Genomic DNA, 21,785 nt, shown 5'->3' on the forward strand with positions numbered 1-21,785 from the left:
TATGCTGTTTACATTGTATCCTTATCATATTTGATATAGGACTCTATCTATAATACTGTATAAATCAATACAATATGCCCTCATGAAGATTGAGGCTTTACCCCATACGTTCTATTTCTGTTATGGTATCAAGAGCCTATTGACTTACAGTCTGAAAACCGTTTCGCCTCTCCGAATCAAAATCGGATTTTGCAGCTTCGCAGTGAACTCTTCCGCACTGCTCGTGGTGATTCCTCCGTTGCTGATTACTTGGACAAGGTCAATGCTATTGTTGACAATCTCGCGTTATCTGGTTCTCCTCTTCCTGACTCCGATCTTCTTGCTGTCATTATGAATAATGTTGGGCCCTTATATGAGTCAACTATTGCGTCTGCTCAGGCTCGTGAAACCCCTAATTTTTCAGTAGCCCAACTCCTTATAAACCCAGGCTAGGTCCCTTAACATTTCAATGTGGGACAAACAATCTCAACACGCCCCCGCACGTATGGCGAACTTTCAAGCCTAACACGTGGACAACACATATTGAGTGACGTGGGAGCATGTGTGGCCGTTGGGCCCAACACGTGAAGCCTTGCTCTGATACCATGAAGGAAGTTGAGGTTCCACCCCAAAACCAATTGGCAATGGGGGAGTAGCCCAACTCCTTATAAACCCATGCTAGGTCCCTTAACATTTCAATGTGGGACAAACACTCTCAATAGTTGGGTCTCATGGACATTGCGATTTACGCTATTCTTATCGAAGGTTTGTGCGTAGCTGGAAAAATCGAACATGCGAGGGACCTCATTTATGGCGTACCATCAAAAGGCCTTCAACATAACCAAAATGATTGATAGACTCTGTGCTAAAGTTAATACTTAATTGTAATATTTTATGTTGAACTATTTTGGATTGCACTTAGGATGTATCTTTTCTTATATCTTACTGCATCATCCGAGATATATCTCAACTCAATCTTGCAGATATGGACCGGTGAAGTTGTTGGTACTTGGTTCCTCCTCTAGATTTTCTCCCTTATTGTTTCATATCCATTAATTTTGGATTGTCTGTGAAAGGAGGTTTCTCTGCCAGCCTAGAGGATGATAGCAAGCAAGCGTGTATGCTTTCAGTGAATGAGTTTCAGCATCAATGTGTAGCCAAATTTCTGCAATATAAGGTGGGAGGAGAGGGCCAAGATCCTTGCCCCTTGTAAAATAACACAACTTCACAAGGAACAACTAAACTCAAAAGGAACAGCTTACTTGTATGAACACAAGATCAGATGGTTTGCTTGCTCGAATTGAATCTTTGAACCAATGAAATATCCGGCCTGCATTGGTTCGCTTTAGGAATCGAATCATTAGCCTAACCAAACCAGACCAAGCCCATCTTTATAAATTCGGTTGGTTCGATTTGATTTGATCGGTTTAGGAAATTTCCAAAGAGACCAAATTGGCAACCAAAACTGTAACATGGCAGTTTCAGTTCGTTCACAAATTACACCTTCTGTTGGTGTATAGGTGTAGCTGCTGTGATGGAATTAGAATATGAAGGTTCTATTCTTGTTAGGAAGGCTGCCTTGGATCATAGTCCAAGTGTACAGCAGAGAATGTAATAGCATTTTGCCACCTGTCATTATCTTATAGTCATCAACATTATCTTTGTTAACTTTTAAGATTCTGAAAAGAGTACTGTTGTAGGGTACTTTTTCCAGCTACCTTTACTTGTACTGCTCTTATGGATGGTTTTTGCAGAGCAGGAAGAATATAAGATGCACAAAAGTTGTTCACTAAGATGCAATCTTTGTGGCCAATGTGCAGATATTCGATCTCCGAATCAAAATCGGATTTTGCAGCTTCGCAGTGAACTCTTCCGCACTGCTCGTGGTGATTCCTCCGTTGCTGATTACTTGGACAAGGTCAATGCTATTGTTGACAATCTCGCGTTATCTGGTTCTCCTCTTCCTGACTCCGATCCTGATTACGTGAAGCCTTGCTCTGATACCATGAAGGAAGTTGAGGTTCCACCCCAAAACCAATTGGCAATGGGGGGAGTAGCCCAACTCCTTATAAACCCATGCTAGGTCCCTTAACATTTCAATGTGGGACAAACACTCTCAATAGTTGGGTCTCATGGACATTGCGATTTACGCTATTCTTATCGAAGGTTTGTGCGTAGCTGGAAAAATCGAACATGCGAGGGACCTCATTTATGGCGTACCATCAAAAGGCCTTCAACATAACCAAAATGATTGATAGACTCTGTGATAAAGTTAATACTTAATTGTAATATTTTATGTTGAACTATTTTGGATTGCACTTAGGATGTATCTTTTCTTATATCTTACTGCATCATCCGAGATATATCTCAACTCAATCTTGCAGATATGGACCGGTGAAGTTGTTGGTACTTGGTTCCTCCTCTAGATTTTCTCCCTTATTGTTTCATATCCATTAATTTTGGATTGTCTGTGAAAGGAGGTTTCTCTGCCAGCCTAGAGGATGATAGCAAGCAAGCGTGTATGCTTTCAGTGAATGAGTTTCAGCATCAATGTGTAGCCAAATTTCTGCAATATAAGGTGGGAGGAGAGGGCCAAGATCCTTGCCCCTTGTAAAATAACACAACTTCACAAGGAACAACTAAACTCAAAAGGAACAGCTTACTTGTATGAACACAAGATCAGATGGTTTGCTTGCTCGAATTGAATCTTTGAACCAATGAAATATCCGGCCTGCATTGGTTCGCTTTAGGAATCGAATCATTAGCCTAACCAAACCAGACCAAGCCCATCTCTATAAATTCGGTTGGTTCGATTTGATTTGATCGGTTTAGGAAATTTCCAAAGAGACCAAATTGGCCACCAAAACTGAACGCATTTGCATACTTTCGTTGGTTTGAATGGTCTAACCGTCTTTTTACCAACCATACAAAAGGGGATGTCAAACCATCAACCTGTTCTTCATTTTTAAAACTAGAAGAGTTCTACATCAAGAAATGTAAAAGACAAATTTATCCAGAGATACAAGAATTGAAAACTTAGTATATGTCTATATATATATATATATATATATATATATATCTCACATAATTACACTAGAACATTTCTTTAAGACTTTATAGTAGTGGATACACATAAGCTACTTCATTTATTTAATTAATATAAAGAGGCTACTCCGACGGCGGTTTTTGATGGCTAAACCATCACATGATCAGTTGGGGATGAGCTTGAAAGGAGGCTTAACAAGAGCAGGAGCTGGATCATATCTTCCATAGTCTCTGGTGTTAGCTCTCAGCAGCCTTTCATGGATTATGGCAGCTTCCTTGTGGTTCAATGGCCTCCCTAACGTTTCCTACCCCGAAAAAAAATCAAATTATGAGTCAGCTGCAAAACTTGAATTTTGTGTACACTACACCTAATACTAATTAAACTTGGGCTGTGAACATGGGAATTTTTATTGAATGGTGAGATGTGTTAACTGAAAATTTTTACTCAAATAGCTTACTAATTTGAAGATGGTTTGATTTTCGAGAAGAAGAAGAAGGAGGAAGAGGAGGAGGAGATCATAACCGAAGAATTTCTGAAAGCTTTTTTAAATACAAACCTCTGGAATTGCATCCACTTCTTCGGCCAACTTATTGACAAACTTGGAACTTCGACCTGCAAATGCAGTTCATATCATGCATATTCGTAAACGTGAAATTCTGCTTTTTTCTCTTGCATAATTAAATATTAAGCACATCATCATATGGTTAATAATAGTTAATTAATGGCCTGTTGCACAGTCCTAGAAGAATCAAAAGCATAACAGCAGCAGCAGCAGCAACAGCAACAACATATTGCGACGAATCGATGCTACATTACATGCACATACATGTGCATGCATGCATGCATGCATACATACATACATAAACATGTTTATATATTTACCTACAATTCTTTAGTAACAGCTCTGACAATGTATGTAGTTATATGACTAATTAAAAACCAAAGGCTGCAGTGGAAGACTTAGAAAGACCAACCTGCTGCAAAAGAGGCTGATAAAAATGATGCTGAAATCAGGAGAAAGAGGATGCTGAACTTGTTGAAGAACATGAAACCCATGTTGAGCAACTTTGTTGTTGGTAAGCTCTTTTTTCTCTTCCAAGATCAGAGAATTAGTGGACCAAATGATACATGCTTCCTATATATCTATATCAATGCAATGAACATTATAATTTACTTGGAGAAATTGACATTTAATTATAAATAAATCCAAGCTTTATGCTTTTTAGTTTTGAATTCTAATGAAAAGTTGACATAGACCACTTTCCTCCTGTTGGGGCACTAAGTCTAAGAAGTTAGTGGACTGATGATATAGTTAATTAACAGAATAGTCCTCAGAATGAAATGACCTTCAGTGGAAATTACCAAAATACCCCTAGATTGTCTTCATAGAGCAGAACCTGGTTGCAAAATTTTCACTTTGAATTTGGGACACCATGATTGACCATTTAGATTTTTTTGAGCTTGGTCGATACTTGTTGACTTCAGTTATCAGTAAACTCAGAAGGACTGTATTGGAAACTTCAGATAGCAGATGGGTTTTGGTGATTAGGTTATTGTTTATCCTGTGGTTGTGGTCAAATTAAAAAGATATATTAGGTATAAAAATAGCTTTGATGGATGACTAGTGGTTTCAATTATCTATAAAGACAAAGACAACGCACCAAATACCACTGAAAGGACACTGGTGGAGAATAAAGAGAAGCTTGCACAGTGATATTTTAAATACCCATCTTTCTTTTAATTTCTTTTATATGGAAAAAGTGGTGTTAGGGCAGCCCTTAACTTAAGCAAACCATCCCTACCTTTGCCTTCAATAATTTGGCCAATCTATTCCTTCCCTAACATCCAGTCAATTGAGAAGATATATATATCATTTGATTAGTTAGGCTGATCTTAGGCATGGTTAGCAAGCATATGATAGTGGAAATGTGGGATGTTGTGCACTAATTTGAGGAATTTTAGTGGAAAGTTTGTTTAGGATATTTGTGATGTTTCCCATCAATCAAAACAAGTTCCTCTACCTCACTTGGATATTGAAGGTATAGTATGGCCAATGCATGCATAATTAATTTTGTTGTTTCCTTCAAAAAGAGAGAGAGAGAGAGAGAGAGAGAGAGAGAGAGAGAGAGAAGCATACGTCATATATATGTTACACACTTTAACAACTAATTGCAATTAGTATAAATATAATCATTATTGAGTTGTGGTAAAGTACTAGCATATGCAATTGCAATATATGAAATGCATTATTGTAAATTTCTCTGTCAGCTTTTCTGTCCTGCATAGGATAAGATTGTTTTAGGTTCCATAGAGTTGCATCCTAGGATATGGCTACAACCTTGGTCCTGAAGATATCTTCTTTTTCATTAAAGAAAAGGATATGCACTGGATTTGTGCCCGTTAGAAACAGAGTGGAATGACAAATGTGCACAGAATATGAAAATACCCACATAAAATATCTCCTGAATCCCCTTGTTGGGATTGGCACTAACTTTGTTATACAATATATAATCAGTACTTGTAAGCTGAAGGTTATATCGGAAATAATCCAACTTTTGACCCTAACATTTTTCTTCACCCTCTCCCACCACTTATGGTTGAACTATTTTTGTATTTTCTTTCCCTTGTTTGTCAACTACTCAAACATCCAAGCAAGATCTCACCCCAACCTATGCTTTTGAGGGAAGGGATGTCAGTAGACCCAAAGACCTTTGACCCTCCCCACTTCAGCAGCCAATATTTTTGGTGAAAGAAATGACTGGGCCCAAATATTGATTCAACTTTCCCCGAGCCTGACTAATATGAGAGAGACAGAGAGAGATTGCCAAAATTTTTGTAAATAGGTAAAACATAATTTAACTAGACATTCAGCGATTACCACCACACCATCTTTGCAAGTTCATTAATAGAAACGATTCTAAAATAGGCAAATCTGTGATCAAATTCGCCATAACATTCACAGGATTTTAAGTCAGATTCTGAATCAGCATTTCTTGGCCAGATGACCACTCAATCATTATGTATCTCAGTAAGAAAGATTGGTAGCCTTAAAAATACTACTGGCAATTTCTGTAGCTCATTCATATACATACAAAAGGAATACAATTAAATACGATTTTGCACATTTGAGTACAACAGAAACGAGCCAAGGTTGAAGCAAGTCAAGGGTGCATACTAAACTAATCCAATCAAGAGCAAACATATTCCTCCAAATTCAGCAGATGGCTAAGATGCTATTAAGACAACCGTTCACCTTCGATATGCCCACATACATCACCGTGAAGATGGAATTACTCTCTTCATATGATGCAATTACGATGATGACGCAGAATCTATCTTGGGGTCATTTTCATGGCGGAGACTGTTCTCTCTACTATAAGCAGCCTTTGCACCCTGAAAAATAATGGAAATTTGAGGTTGGTTAGATGAAAATGTAACGATATATGCAAATAACAATTACTCATTTCAAAGGTTCAGATCAGGCCCAAAAAAATAATTCAGAAGTTTAGGCCCCGGATGATATATTGCTAGAATATAAAGGAAAATAAAAGCTTACTTGGAAGACTGTTCCTAACTTTTTCAGTGCTTTAGCCCGCCCCCTCAGAACATCCCTGGACACAGTGGGGTCTTTAAGTACCTGAAAAAGAACAGTTCTTGAATACTTTTTCAAATGCTACTAGAGGTTACGTTCGATTCAAACTACCTATATTCCTTTGGATCACTCCCTAAATTGATTTATTTTTCCACTGGATTTTGTCTGTTTTAATTGAAGTTTGGTAAGCAAGAACGTTTGCCATTTAATGTCCACAGACAACAGGCAGATATTTATCAGAAAAGGTTACCATGGCAGATGGTACTTTTGCATGTCATTAATTTAAGGGAGACTTAGGCATTAGTACAAAACTTAAAATGAGCACATCAATGATATTTGATTAGCTCCTAGATGCCACATGAGGTTCCACAGTTACAATTAAGTCTGCTGGCACCAACTTTATTACCGAGTAAAAGAGAAATGAGGTCAAATTTGAGGCCAATGTACTCCACCTTAACAATCATCAAGAAATTTTAATGACTTTGCCAAACACTAAGTGTAAGAGATGAAATTCACCTACCAGCTCTTCGGTCCTTTTGGGTTCTGAAAACCCAGAAAAAATGTGTAGGGGAATTCAGTCAATGATCCACTAAGATTTTCCAAATGAGTTAAATCATGTGTCACACACTTGCATAAGGCCATGTGAACACCATGACCTAAGATATAACTCAAATTATTCAACCTAATACCACACAGTAATAGCTTGCAGGAAGAACTATTATTTTGTTAAGGTTAACAAAGGAAATACTGGAACTCACAGCTTGGCAGACACGTGACAGGGTTGACTCAATATCAACCACATTAATCTGCCATAAGGAATTAAGCACTTGATCCTTCTTATCTTCAATGGCTTTCATTAAGGTCTCTTCCTTGTTTTCACCTTGATTTAACTTCTTTAGATCTTCCTGTAGTTGAATTAATGCTACAGCACCTATACAAATTAAGATAAGCCATAAAAAAAAATTCAACATTGAAGGATATGCAGCCTGTGTTTCACCAAATAGCACTCCTTGATAGCAGAAAGTGCACCTGAAGCTGCTGATACTTGTGACTTTATCTGGTGTCCTTTATCTCGCACCCATTCTGCTAAAAATGGTACCTTCATGTATCGTTTGTCTTTTCCAATTTCTCTTGCAGCTTTTCTCGTGTAAATATAACCAATCGTATGCAGCATAGCCTCGCCAAAAGCTAATAAAAGAATCAATTATGGATTAATGCAAAATTGTAGCAAGCAAGACACAAAATTAAAGTTTTGTTTGGTTAGCATTTGAAGAGTTTTATAGTCCACATTAAAACCATTAAAATTGGAGAAAAATGCAATATTTCTCCAGTTCATTTATTTATTTTCTGAACAAAGCAGGTCACTTTGTGACTTTAGTTAGAAGAGAGAATTAAGCCTTCATTTTCTTAAGGAAATTGGTTAATAGAATTTAAATGCAGCTTTATCTATCCTTTTAGGCAATATCAGTAGCTAACAATGAAACGAGTTATTAAGTCAGATGATAAGGCAGAAACTCATAACTCCAGATTTTAAAAATCTGGATGGGAAACAACAAAATAGTCCTCTTGGAGGGAGAAAAAGAAAAGGGTTTACCAGCTGTTGAGAGGCGCCTTGCTTCTGAATTTGCCCATTTTACAAACTCATCTGTACGGCCATCAACAAATGGTTGAAGGCGATCTTTCAGAATAGTTATGAGCTTTACTTCCCTTTCCTTCTGCAAGGCCTGCACAATTATTTTTAAAATAAAATAAAAAATTAAGGAGAGGATTTAATTAAGCGTTTTGGAAAAATCAACATTTTGATAACACCAGTGGTCCAGTCAGTGTAAAAGGCATACCCTCATTTTTTCTTGGACTCTCTGCCTATGGACTTCAGGATCCTGAGTCTCTTCCTCAATTTCAACAGATGACAAAGAAGCCAAAGCAAGTTGACCAACATAATCTTCAAAATATTCACTCCCAAAAAGCATCCCAAACACAGCTGCAGGGTCTACCATGGAGTCCCTGGAAAGGGGAGACAGATTTACAGACACAAATATCTTCTAACATGTTTGTTTTAAGATAAAAGAAATAATTAAAAGAAGAAATAAAGAACATTTCTATCTAAAAAGAAAGAAAGAGAGCCTGACAAGGAAAGCATCATTCACCCTTCAATAAAGTGACCATAAAAGACACAATTGAATTAGAAAACAACCTCTGACTTTATAAGTGTACCCACTCATACTCTTGCCTACAACCCACACTCATCTCCTATCCTCAAAAAAACCCTAAACACAACTCAAAATGATTTCTTTCACATTCTTCATAATATATTGGTGAAAACAAGTGATTTAATGACAAATGGACGCTCAACTTGATGTTTGGGACTCTTCAAATGTGGAATGAACATAATTTTTTGTATAAATTTTCTGCATTACAGAAACTGGATTCCCTACGTGTTTGGAAAACCAGGATGAACACGTCAAGAAAGATTTGGCCATGTTGCACCAAATATGTGTTGGATATTTGGCAGTGCAGCACCAAAACTTTCAAATATATTCAGAAGTCCACAGTTGAATGTCAAGTTAGAGGTTTGGCCAACTAGGGCCGAACCATATATGATATATCTCAATTTTTTCCAAGTTTATTTATAAATTTTATAAATCATTGTTAAAATTGAACAAATTTTGAAGCCCTAAACCTACCAACATCCAATGCAAGTCCAAATGACCATTCTTTTTTCAATTTTAACCCCAAATAAAAAAGATTGAAAAACCGAATAGAATGGATGCTTCGATTTCAATGGAGAACTTTTATAGATGCTTTTGGTGATTGAGTAGCCTAAGGTTCAGCTTTTCACTTTGGGTGGGTGTGGGTGTGCAGGAGTTGTTTGAGTTTACTTACAAAATTCAGTAGGATAGCTCAATTTGGGTCTTAGTGTGGGTAATTCTGCAATGTAGTTGAGTCGGTGTAGATATTAAGCTGGGTTAACATATGGAAAAGTTAAGTTTTCAAATAGGGGCAAACAAACATCATCTAGGAATTTGCCAAACTTCTCCTTAGGCAAAACTCACATCACGGAGACTAATTGGAGGTAAATATTTTAGAAATGCATTACTACGCTTTCAAGGAAATTACCAAAGGGCATAACATTATTACATCCCCATGTTTGTAAAAACTTACTGTTGTATGCCTGCCTTTCCATGCTTGTCATATGCTTCACGCTTATCTGGATCACTTAAAACCTGATAAGCCTCGCCAAGTGCCTTTATGCAAATACGATAAGCAGGAAAATAAGCCCCAACATGATAAGAAAACTTATGGTGAAAAATAAAGAAAGCATCATTAGATAGCAAGGAAAGTATTATTCTGTACTTTTACATGACTCTTCTATAAACCCAACCAGCCAAATATACAACTGGCTTGGAAAGGAAATGTGCAAATTTATTGAGGGCATGTAGCCCAAATAGAAGCATACTTTCCTATTTCAAGTTAGCATCCAATTTACAATATACTTCTCTAAGTCTTGGCTTTTGCTTTTTCAATGACGCATCTTGGGCCTTCCAAGAAAGAAAGCATTGAGTTTATAAGTTTAGAAAGAAGAACAAGTAGTAAAGTGATGGTTATGCACATGATGATCTCAATCATAAGATATGCTTTCTATAGACAACTAAATGTAATAGCTTAGATTTTCAGTTAGCTTACTTGGAAATTTTCGGCAGCCTTTGGGTCTCCAGGATTTTTATCTGGGTGAACAATCCTTGCCTAGAAACAACACATAAACCCCATAGGTTAATTGAGTAGAAGCCACTATCCTACAAATAAAATAAAATGTGGGTACACAAATACAACAAAAAATTCTAAAATTTTTAAACACGAGAAGGAAATCAAGGATATATATAGCAAAACACAATGCATAATGATATGGGGGCAACACTAATAAACAGACCAATGCTGCCCAAGGGTCTGTTCTGTGATGTACTTAAACCTTTTGGACAAACAGTGTTTTGAGGCTTTAGCATGTGAATGAACTTTTTTGACTTTGTACGAGTCTTGGTATCATTAGGCTGGTGTTAATGCCGATAGTTTCTGGAGACGAAAATAATGTCATAGGGAATAAGAATTATATATAGTTAAGCCAGAAACCTATAAAAGTTCTGTGAACTGACCCATGGTACTGAATTCAAACAATATACTAACTTGAAGGGCAGCCTGGGTATTCAATAAGTACTCCAAAAGCAACTACAAACTTTTGCAACTCTTAGTGTTGAAAACAAAAGAAAGAAACAGAAATCCAATTCCAATTGCCTCCAAAACATTAGTCTAGTTAAAGGTTGAAACTGCTTCTGCGAGAGCAAAATATGAAGAAATTGGGAAAGCGAAAAGCTTTAATTACCTTCACATAGTAAGCCTTTTTAATCTCAGCATAGGAGGCCTCAACATTGACACCCAATACATCATAGTAGGTAGTGTCCTTCACCATACTTCTCAGATCTCAACCTTACCACACAAAACAATCACGCTGAATAAATTAATTGGAAAGACAAAATAAATAATAAAAAATTGTATCAAAAAAACTACTTACAGAATTCCATAATTAAGCTAAACTAGCTTCCAAATTAAAACACCCAAGAAATTAAGATAGGAAAATAAAGAATTTCCAACAAGGGAAAAAAAACAGAAAGAACAATTCGAAAACTGCGTCATAAATGAATGAGATCAATGAGTTTATAGTAGAGGCAGATCTGATCAGAAAAAATAACCCAACCCAATTGCGAGTAAGTAGCAATGTAATCAGAGAACGACCCAAAATTAAGTCTTTATATTTCAGTTGAATTAAAACAAGCAAAATGAAAAGAACCCAACAAAGGAAAACTTTGAATCTAGCAACTTACGTGTTCTGCAGCTCAGGAAATGAAATGTGGACGATGAAATGAAACAGAGTATGGGCTGGAGAGGAAGAGAGCACTATTATTATTATTTATTTTAGAATTTCCTTAAATATAAACTGGTCGATATAATTTCAAAAAGATCAGGAGCCACGTCAGAGGATTATGAATAGGGGTGTTTCGGTAATTTCGAGCAGGAGTCCCAATCCCATGGCCATGAACATGTTTCAGGGAACTTCCATGCTGCCAACACTTGTTGAACAGACAGCACATGTTTCCGAGAAGTTTCCACCCGGAAACAGTTCCTGAGGATTTCCAAGTTAGGAAGTTTCGAGAAATATCACTAAACGAAGAGTTAGTTGATATCGAAAACACTTGTTCAATCTTGTTTGCAATATCTTGGTTATTCAAGGCCTACTGCAGCGAGAAGAGCTCATAAGAAATGTGACAATTAGATTTTATGCTTCTTATGCATGAATTTTTGGCGCACTGTGGTGGGGTAGATGATGTTGGGGATCTTGAAGGTAATTGCCATGACAAGGAGTTAGTGGTAGTGGTGACTTACATCTTCGTTTTTTTTTCCCTTTTCATATAACTCTCACACTCTTAAAATTTTAGAAATGACAACTATTTACATAGAAATTAATGTTCGAACCTTCAAATCAAGGGAGTTGGTGTATGTAGTTTTAAAATTACGATTTTTGTCTAAATTTCAATAAGTTTATTTTTCACAGTCCCAACAAATAGTTCTTTTAAATTGTCTCATCCAAACATAGGGTAATGGTATGTTGTTTACATTGAAATTGCAGGAGACGATAGTGAAATCAAACCAAACTACATTCACGAATGAAAATTTTAATTTATCGATAGATTCAATTCAATCTCATAGAGAGTTTAATACTTATTTGGAGAATTGCACTACAAGAAAAGCTCTTTTGGCAACAAGACTTTCAGCGACTTATATAAATTTTGGTCGCCGATCAAATTTTTTGTGATTTGGTCACCAAAAGGTTTTATTTTATTTTAATTGTAGTGATGTAACTTTCATATTATTAATAGCGAAAAATGAACAAAATTCGAGTGACAAAAGATATGCAAAGATAACACACATATTAAATGACATACTAGAGCACAATTTTTCTTAAAACATAACAAAATCGAATACAAAAATTGTAGCTTAACTAATTAAGAACATTTACCCAAACTTCACACTGTTTTTTTGGGTCAATAGTGGCTTTCATTGATAATCGCATCAAAGGAGAAAACTTAGTACAACCATCAAAGAGGAGCCCAAATATTTGACACAGAAAATACCCCAGCAAGCGCCTCAAAGTGAGAAGAGAAAAGCCTCCCAAAAGAAACAAAACATAACCACCCCAGGAAGATTAACCTTCTAATATACATGTAGGTTAACTATATAAGAAATGGTCACATATGCTCTCGACCCAATCAAAGTATTCTAGGTCTCAACCTATATATAACCTTCAAATGAGCCCACATGAGTTGGTGTACATGAAGTAATTACAGTGATAAATTTTTCATAAGAATCTTCCCTTTCTAGGTCATCTTCAGCTTCGTTGGAGACTGCCCTCTCTTAGAAAAGGAACGTTTGAACCCTTAAAGACATGGAATTTGAGCTTGATTTAGATGAAAATTAAAACGCAAATAAAAAATGGCCCTTTTAAGCACAGCAATGTAAATACCAATTAAAAAGCTGGTTTGTGGATAAAATTCTTGAACCACAAGTAAATGGTAAAACAAAGTATATAATCCTTTTTTGAATGAAAATACATGTCTTGTTCTCTCATGAAATACTGGGTTAGCGCCAATATGTAAATACATCTCTTGCATGGAAGATAAATACATCTCTCCCACAGACACACACGCATATATAATATGTTTTTCTCTAATGCAGACATTCGGATTGTGCTCCTCCTAGTACACTATACACTCATACCTATTCTAGATGGATTTGGATCCTCTAATTGGATTTTCTATGTTAGGATCTGCTTGACTTTTTACTTTCATATGTCACCTCATTAAAATTTAATTTAAAGATATTGAAATGGATTGCCATTTTATTTGGGATGAAATTTAGGAAGGTTTGATTGCTACACAACATGTGAGTTCGTCCTCTTGATAAACGAGTTGATGAGTATAGTGTTATGAGACATCCATCTAATAGTATTGCGTGGAAGGAGTTCGATCGTATGTACCCTGAGTTTGCTCAGGAGCCTAGAAATATAAGGTTAGGCCTTGCAACAGACGGGTTCAACCCATTTGGAAGTATGAGCACAAGTTATAGCATGTGGCCGGTGGTGGTTGTTCCATATAATCTTCCACCTTGGATGTGTATGAAACAACAATACTCAATCATGACTTTGCTTATTCCATGCCCAAAAGCACCAAGAAAGGATATTGTTGTGTATTTGCGCTTATTAATTGTTGAGCTTAAGGAGTTGTGGGAGGGTGTTCCAACTTATGATAAGTTTACTGATTCTTGATTTAAGATGCGGACAACTGTGATATGGACAATTAACGATTTTCCTGCTTATGGCAATTTGTCTGGATAGAGCAGTAAAGGTTACTTGGCATGTCCTGTGTGTCTTTTTCTTCTTTTTTTCATATATTCTGCATGGTTATGATTTTATCCCGTGTTCATTTTTTTTTATCCACAATTATCATCAGCAGAACCCCCTAATCATGAGTTCCTTTTCTGACAAAAGTCCCTCGAGCTTCACACATAATTTTTTCTGGACTAACTTTCAACAAAGTTGTCACAACTTCCCAAAAAGCAATTATGTTTGCTTGGGATGTATGCATGCGACTCACTGGAAAAAGGAGGGGTACTTTTTCCCTCCTTCATTATGTTTCTCTAAGGGAAAGGAGATGTTGTGAAAAAATCTTTAACTCATCTCTCATTTTCTCCCCTCCAAATACTCTCCCAATAATCTTGATTCATGTCTCGAGGAAATGCATCATTTAAGATATCATAAGTAACATCATCGGGTCCAAGTGCCTCTACACCATTTGAAAGAGTTGCATCTTGTCTGGGTAACCCAAATTTTTCCCCGTAGTATATCCATGTGTGATAAACAGCAAACATCTCATACTCCCACAAATGTGCATGGACAATTTGAAGAGCATGCCATCGCGTATTCAGACATTGCTTGCAAGGATACCTTGTCTCATTTTTTTCATTCACATGCTGAATTGCTATTCCCATAAATGATGCAATACCATCCATATATTCCTTACTCAACCTATTTTTCACTTAATCCATTGTCTATCTATGTGAACGTCCTGTAACATTATATAGGTGACATCACATTCTTTCCGAACATGAAATGTCTCCTTATAACATATAAAGTTTTGTATATCTATGCTGTTTTAAATATTATGCATAGTTAGTTAATTATCGTATTATTCATGTATTACTTCTATTTTCCGTATACTTATGAAAGATATGGAAAATTTTGTGTTTAACATATTTTATCACAGATATGCAAACATATCAGTCACGAATTATGCACGTATTGAAGTATTTTCCAAACATGGGTCCAAGGTATTGTATATGCATAAGTTCCAAGTTGGAACAACTACCGAAGCCTACAAATTTTAAGGTCAAGTAAATCTAGAAAGTTCCTAGATACGTACCTCAGTGATTGTCGAATCCTTGACCACATAGGTAGGGTTTGCGGGCAAGCCCAAAAGTTTTTGGATTGGGGGCAGGCCTCACAAGAGTTTTTTTGAATTTTAGAGATGAGCCCGCCTGAGGTTTCAACTATAAAGAGTGAGAGATTTTACATCTTTATTTTATTATATGTGAAATGGAGATAATTTTTGTATGGTACTGGATAGGTTTGTGTGTTTTGAGTGGTCTTTTAGGTGAGGGTACTGAATTTTTGGCATAATATTGTAATTTTGGGCATCCTTAATGAGTGGTTTCGAAAAGCTGGTAATGGGTGGGAAGGGGGTGACTTTAAATGAAATATTTAGATTATGAAATTTAGATATAGTGGCAATGCTTGTAATTTACGATATTTCTTAACTGCAATTTAGTAAGTTGAGATTCATGAATTGGTTGTTGACATTTTATTGAATATGTAAATTTTCGTTTTATGTTCCATATTATTAAACTATATAATGATATTAAAAACAAAATTCTGTTATTTTAATAAGGTCATTCTTTTTCTTCCTTAAAACTTTTGGAATTTTTATTCTTATACCTTTGAAATTACCTCAAGTTGTTTTAGATGTATAATCTCAAAGTGTCTTTCTTGCATTTGATTTTTATTTTGGGTAAATAACCATAGCCCTTGGAAAAATGCGGCTTCCAATGAACTACCAGCATCTAAATCCTATTCTCCAAGTAGTGAATTTCTTCAATTACCAAGTATACATTCACAACATATATATCGATCATTTATCATCATAAAAAAAATATATATACAATCATTCAATTCCAGCCGAAGTTGCAAATTTTCATAACCCATAAAACCGTGACCATAAATAAACCACACAAAAAAACTACATAAATTAAGAGAGTACCTCTTAACCAACCAAATTCAACTTCGAACCTACAACAAAATTAAGACATAGGAAATATATATATATATATATATATACCTGAGAGTACCGGTAAATCCAGTAACTAACAAGGGAACAATTTCAGATTGTCTGAAGCTGTGATTGGTGATGTAACTGTTGGCAACCATTGACATATGTTGTAACTTATTTAGGATTTCTTGCTCAGATAGACCATCAATGTTCCATTCAATCATCTTTGTAAATACTGAGTGTGGAGCTTGAAGTTGCAGTTGTTATCTTTGTGAGTATAAATAAAGTTGTTATTTTCACATTATTCTATGTTAAGTAATTTCATATAAGCATTATTTTCATTATATTATTCATCATTAGTTTCTCAGTTCTATCTCTTGTCCTTTGTTGGTATCAGAGCCGTAAGAGTTACGGTCTTTGTCTAAGTCTGCTACTCATCCCCGCTCAAGTGGCTAGTTTAAGCCTCTGAGTAGAAGTTCTTCATTTTCTTCCTCTTCTTCTCTTTTATTCTCCGAGTTACTTGTTAATCTTTCTTTAAGGTCTGACCCGTGAGTCCTTTTTCCAAACAGTAAGACCCCAGTGTAGAGGGCCTGAGCCATGATTGATTTCAAACTTGAATCCCTGAGAAGATCTTCTCAGGTAAGCCAACCTTGTCACGGCAAGACTCCAGTTCAAGAAGATAAGTCAGATTCACCTGAGTCACCCACACAATCTGACTTCTTAGTTGAAAACTTTGCAGCAGTCGATAATCAACTTAGAACTCTTAATAAAAAATTTGAGATTAATTGGACACGCTTAAATCACCGCCTCAAAGCCCCGGAAAATAAGCCTAGGAGAGATAGTTATCACCAAGCCTATTCAGATAGTGAAAGCCGCAACAAAATATTTGATGAATGGAAAGATTATATGCGGTCAGCCAGAGTTGAAATCTTTTATCTTGATTTTATTGAAAGCCGTTACATGTCTAATGATGAATTAAAAACTTTAACTAAAGAAAAATAGAAAATGGTAGACAAGGCCGTGGTTGAAGCCAGTCATCCCCCAGTTGATACCATAATCATCGAACATAAGAACACGCCTATACCTGCTACCCCCTTTAAAACTTTTGAAAATAATGATGATAATAGAAGACTTATTGAGCAGAATAATTATACCAACCAAAGTTTAATTGTCATAGGAAAACAATTAGATACAATTGAAACCAAAATAGACAAGATAAGTTCCCCTGAAATTAAGTCCAAAACAAAAATTGAAAAATCAATAGTCCAGTTTCAGGATCTTAAGACAAACCCCACGCTTAAGATCAAACCTACAATAAAGAAAATTGAAGAAATGTTAGAGCAGTTCACCCCAAGTAAAACTGAGAAAGCTGTAAAATCTGGTCTTAAAATACTAGATTCCTCTGCCATAATGAACTCCTCTGAGTATGAAACGATAGAGTCCGAAACCAGTAATATTTCAAAAATAGAAAATGCTTTCAAAAATTTAGAAGTCCAAGTTGAACCTAAAGTTAAACGATTAGATAGACACATAAATCCCACAAGCTTAACCAAAAACTGGTACCCCAGACCAACACCTCCAGATATCCAATTTGAAGAAAGAAACTTCCAAACCCAGTTTTCAGTTTCTTCTGATAAATTGTATGAATGGAACATTGATGGTCTATCTGAGCAAGAAATCCTAAATAAGTTACAACATATGTCAATGGTTGCCAACAGTTACATCACCAATCACAGCTTCAGACAGTCTAAAATTGTTCCCCTGTTAGTTACTGGATTTACCGGTACTCTCAGGTATTGGTGGGATAAACATCTGACCCCTGAATCTAAAAATTGGATCACTTATGCTGTAAAACTTAATGAAGAAGGTCTCCCTATATTTGACGAACAAATAGGTCAAGGTATAGAAGACGGAGTCAACACTTTGTTTTACACGATAATTGAGCATTTCATTGGAACCCCTAGTAACACCACTGCTAGGATCCATGACCAACTAAGTAACCTCAGATGCCCTAAGTTGTCTGATTTCAGATGGTACAAAGATGTCTTCATCTCCAGAGTCGTGCTCAGAGATGATAATAATCAACCTTTCTGGAAAGAAAAATTTGTTAATGGTCTTCTAAACTTGTTTGCCCACAAAATACGTACAACCCTGAGTAATGAACAAGGTCATATAGATTGGGATAGTTTGACGTATGAAAACATTATAAGTACAATCAACCAAGTTGGCATGAAAATGTGTGTTGATTTTAAAATCGGTAGACAAATCCAGTCCGATAAGAAATCAGCCAAATATGAATTAGGTAATTTCTGTGAACAATATGGTCTTACCAGCATCCCTCCTTCCAGGAAAAATAAGCCTAGTCACCTTCGAAAAGATCGTCATTATTCCCGTGGAAAACAATTTTCTAGGCCTAATAATGGTAATCAAGAATTCTGTAGGAAAAGAAATTTTTCCCCTAAGAAAAACTGGTCTAAAACCCCAACAGGTCAAAAGAAGAATCACCCTAAAAGAAATAATGATAAAACCAAAGTCAAATTTCAAATGTCAAAAATTTGGTCATTATGCTTCTGAATGTAAAATAAAAGATACTATTAAACAATTGCAGATTGCAGACGAAGAAAAAGAAAAGTTGATAAAAGTTTTGGAGTTGCGAGGCTCTGAAACAAGCAATTATAAAACCATAGTAGCCAGCTCTGAGTTTGATTCTGACCAGTCTTCAGAATCACAATCAAGTTCACCTAATATCCAATTTGGTTGCACAGATAAATGCTGTAATAGATTAAAATCTATTTCTGTCCTTACTAAACAGGAAGAACAAGAAGAATTATTAATAGACTTAATAAGCAAAGTTGAGAATCCATATTTAAAATCAGAATACTTGAAGAAGTTGAAAAAAGTCATTAGTCAAGAAAGCCCGAGCCGTTCTACTCCCCAGTCAATAAGTTTAAGCACCACTTTAGATAAATTTGCCCAGAAAAAAGAAATAACCTTACAAGATCTTCAACTAGAAGCCAAATTAGTTAAAAAAGAATTAGTTGAATTAAAACAGATAAGCCATAAATTACAAAATGAGAATTATACAAACAAACAAGACTTAGCCAACCTCATGATAAAAGAGTCTTTTGAGCCCAAAAGCCAGTCAGAAAGTCCTATCAATTCTGATGATGAACCTTCTGCTAGCCAACCAGTTGTAAATTTGATCAAACAAGTTAATTTTAGAAAATGGTATTCAAAAGTCACCATATTTGTCCAAGATTTTGAATTCACTACAGTTGCCTTATTTGATTCAGGAGCCGATCTTAATTGTATTCAGGAAGGTCTAATTCCTACCAGATTTTACCAAAAGTCTAGAGAATCCTTAAGTACTGCTTCAGGGAAGTCACTCCAGTTGAATTTTGAATTACCCAAAGCCCATATATGCCATAACAAAGTCTGTTTCAAAACCTCGTTTGTATTAGTCAAAAATATTACTGACGAAGTCAATCTAGGTTTACCTTTTATAGCCTTATTGTATCCCTTCCAGGTAGATTATGATGGTGTCATTTCTACCCATTTAGGTGAAAAGGTCAAATTTGAATTCCTGTCCAAACCAGAGTTGCATAATTTGAAAGCCTTACAAAAACAGTCAGTTTCCAAATCAGTACAAGTCATACGAAAAAATAACCAACTGAAATTTCTTAAAGAAGAAATTAAATTTAAAAGAATTAACAACAACTTAGTGATAAGTCTTTACAGTTGCAAATTCAGACTTTTGAACAAAAGATAAAGAATGAAATTTGCTCTGAGTTGCCTAATGCTTTTTGGTATAGAAAACAACATGTTGTCTGTCTTCCCTATATCAAAACCTTTAGTGAAAAAAACATTCCTACCAAAGCCCGGCCCATCCAGATGAGCCAAGAGATAATGGAGTTTTGTAAAACAGAAATTAGTGAGCTGCTCCAAAAGAAAATAATTCGCAAAAGCAAGTCTTCGTGGTCATGTCCTGCTTTTTATGTCCAGAAAAACGCTGAGCTAGAAAGAGGAGTCCCAAGATTAGTTATCAATTACAAGTCACTCAATTCAGTTTTAGAATGGATTTGGTATCCCATACCTAATAAAAGAGACCTCATTAATCGATTAGGAAAAGCAGTTGTTTACTCTAAATTTGATATGAAGAGTGGATTTTGGCAAATCCAAATCGAAGAGTCAGATAGATATAAGACCGCATTTAATACCCCCTTTGGTCATTATGAATGGAATGTAATGCCATTTGGTCTAAAAAATGCCCCTAGTGAATTCCAAAATATTATGAATGAAATCTTTAATCCTTACAGCCATTTCTCAATTGTCTATATTGATGATGTTCTTATCTTTTCTGAGTCCATAGAACAGTATTGGAAACATTTGCATAAGTTCTTCCAGATAGTCAAACAGAATGGTCTAGTTGTTTCTGCCAAGAAGATCAAACTATTCCAAACCAATATCAGGTTTCTTGGCTTCAATATCTGCCAGTCACAAATATCCCCAATTGATCGAGTCATTCAATTTGCTGACAAATTTCCTGATCAAATCCTTGATAAAAGTCAACTCCAGAGGTTCCTTGGATCTCTGAATTATATTTCTGACTTTTACCAAAATCTGAGAAAACAATGTAAGCCCTTGTTTGATAGATTACAGAGTAATCCTCCTTCATGGTCAATCATCCATACTGAAGTTGTCAAACAAATCAAAGCCCATGTCAAGACACTTCCCTGTCTTGGTATTCCTTCAGTTGATTCCTTTAAAATAGTTGAAACTGATGCCTCCGACATTAGTTATGGTGGTATCCTCAAACAAAAAGCCTGTCCAAAATCTCCAGAACAGATTGTTCGTTTTCATTCTGGAACTTGGACCCAGTCGCAATATAATTATAGTACTATTAAAAAAGAAATATTTGCTATTGTACTATGTATTAGTAAATTCCAAGATGATTTACTCAATTAAAAGTTTTTAATACGAGTCGATTGTAAATCTGCAAAACATGTTTCAGAAAAAGATGTTCAAAATATTGCATCTAAACAGATTTTTGCACGTTGGCAAAGCATTTTAAGTATATTTGATTTTGATATTGAATATTTGAAAGGTAGTGAGAATTCAATCCCTGATTTTCTAACTCGAGAATTCTTGCAGGATGCACAATGGCATCCAAAAAAGACAAACAAAAAGAATCAGCCAATCAACCTAAGCCAACCCAGTCGCTCCGAACCCTTCCTCCATCCATCAGTCAAAATAAGCCAGAAATGCCCAAATAGTTGACTCCTTTTCCTGGTTGCACCCCCATTTCAGTTGCCACACCAATATCAGTTGCTAATAAGTACTCTACTCTAGGTTCCACAGTTGGCCAAATCCGTCCCAGTTATCAGTCAACCCTAATTTCTAGTTATGATCCTTTTTCAGTAGATACCTCAGCCGGCCCCTCAGTTGTCTTCAAAAAGTCATCTCCCTATTTGCCCAAGAGTAATTCTCACCTATTTGTCATTGAGCCTGTTTATGATATCCATGCAGATCCCATTGAAATAACCAAACACTATTTCCCCCCAGGATTTCATTACATGCCACCTAGTCCATATAAATCTCTCAAGTATTATAGAGATATATTACTTGAAACTCAGTATGTTGAAATTAAGCCGATAAATGATAGAGATCACCCTGAGATCATCCTTTATCATTCCCTCTATATTCACAAAATCCTGAGCCAAGAATCTTTCAGTAGCCGCCC

General features: G+C 35.9%; 2 protein-coding genes across 2 annotated transcripts; both read right to left on the bottom strand.

Moving 5' to 3' along the window:
* LOC18768950 lies at positions 2,917–4,147 on the bottom strand. Its single transcript, XM_007200745.2, has 3 exons — positions 4,000–4,147; positions 3,582–3,637; positions 2,917–3,329 (listed from the first exon to the last, which is right to left on the bottom strand). Exons 1-3 carry the CDS (start codon positions 4,079–4,081, stop codon positions 3,189–3,191), a joined length of 279 nt encoding a protein of 92 aa, XP_007200807.1. The 5' UTR covers positions 4,082–4,147; the 3' UTR covers positions 2,917–3,188.
* LOC18767931 (chaperone protein dnaJ 10) lies at positions 5,916–11,618 on the bottom strand. The gene is made up of 10 exons (XM_007201316.2): positions 11,492–11,618; positions 10,993–11,096; positions 10,302–10,361; positions 9,780–9,862; positions 8,456–8,621; positions 8,212–8,341; positions 7,647–7,805; positions 7,376–7,548; positions 6,582–6,662; positions 5,916–6,418 (listed from the first exon to the last, which is right to left on the bottom strand). Exons 2-10 carry the CDS (start codon positions 11,077–11,079, stop codon positions 6,338–6,340), a joined length of 1,020 nt encoding a protein of 339 aa, XP_007201378.1. The 5' UTR covers positions 11,080–11,096; positions 11,492–11,618; the 3' UTR covers positions 5,916–6,337.

The sequence above is a fragment of the Prunus persica genome, chromosome G8 (assembly GCF_000346465.2).
Source record: "Prunus persica cultivar Lovell chromosome G8, Prunus_persica_NCBIv2, whole genome shotgun sequence".
In the NCBI taxonomy this organism is placed as follows: domain Eukaryota; kingdom Viridiplantae; phylum Streptophyta; class Magnoliopsida; order Rosales; family Rosaceae; genus Prunus; species Prunus persica.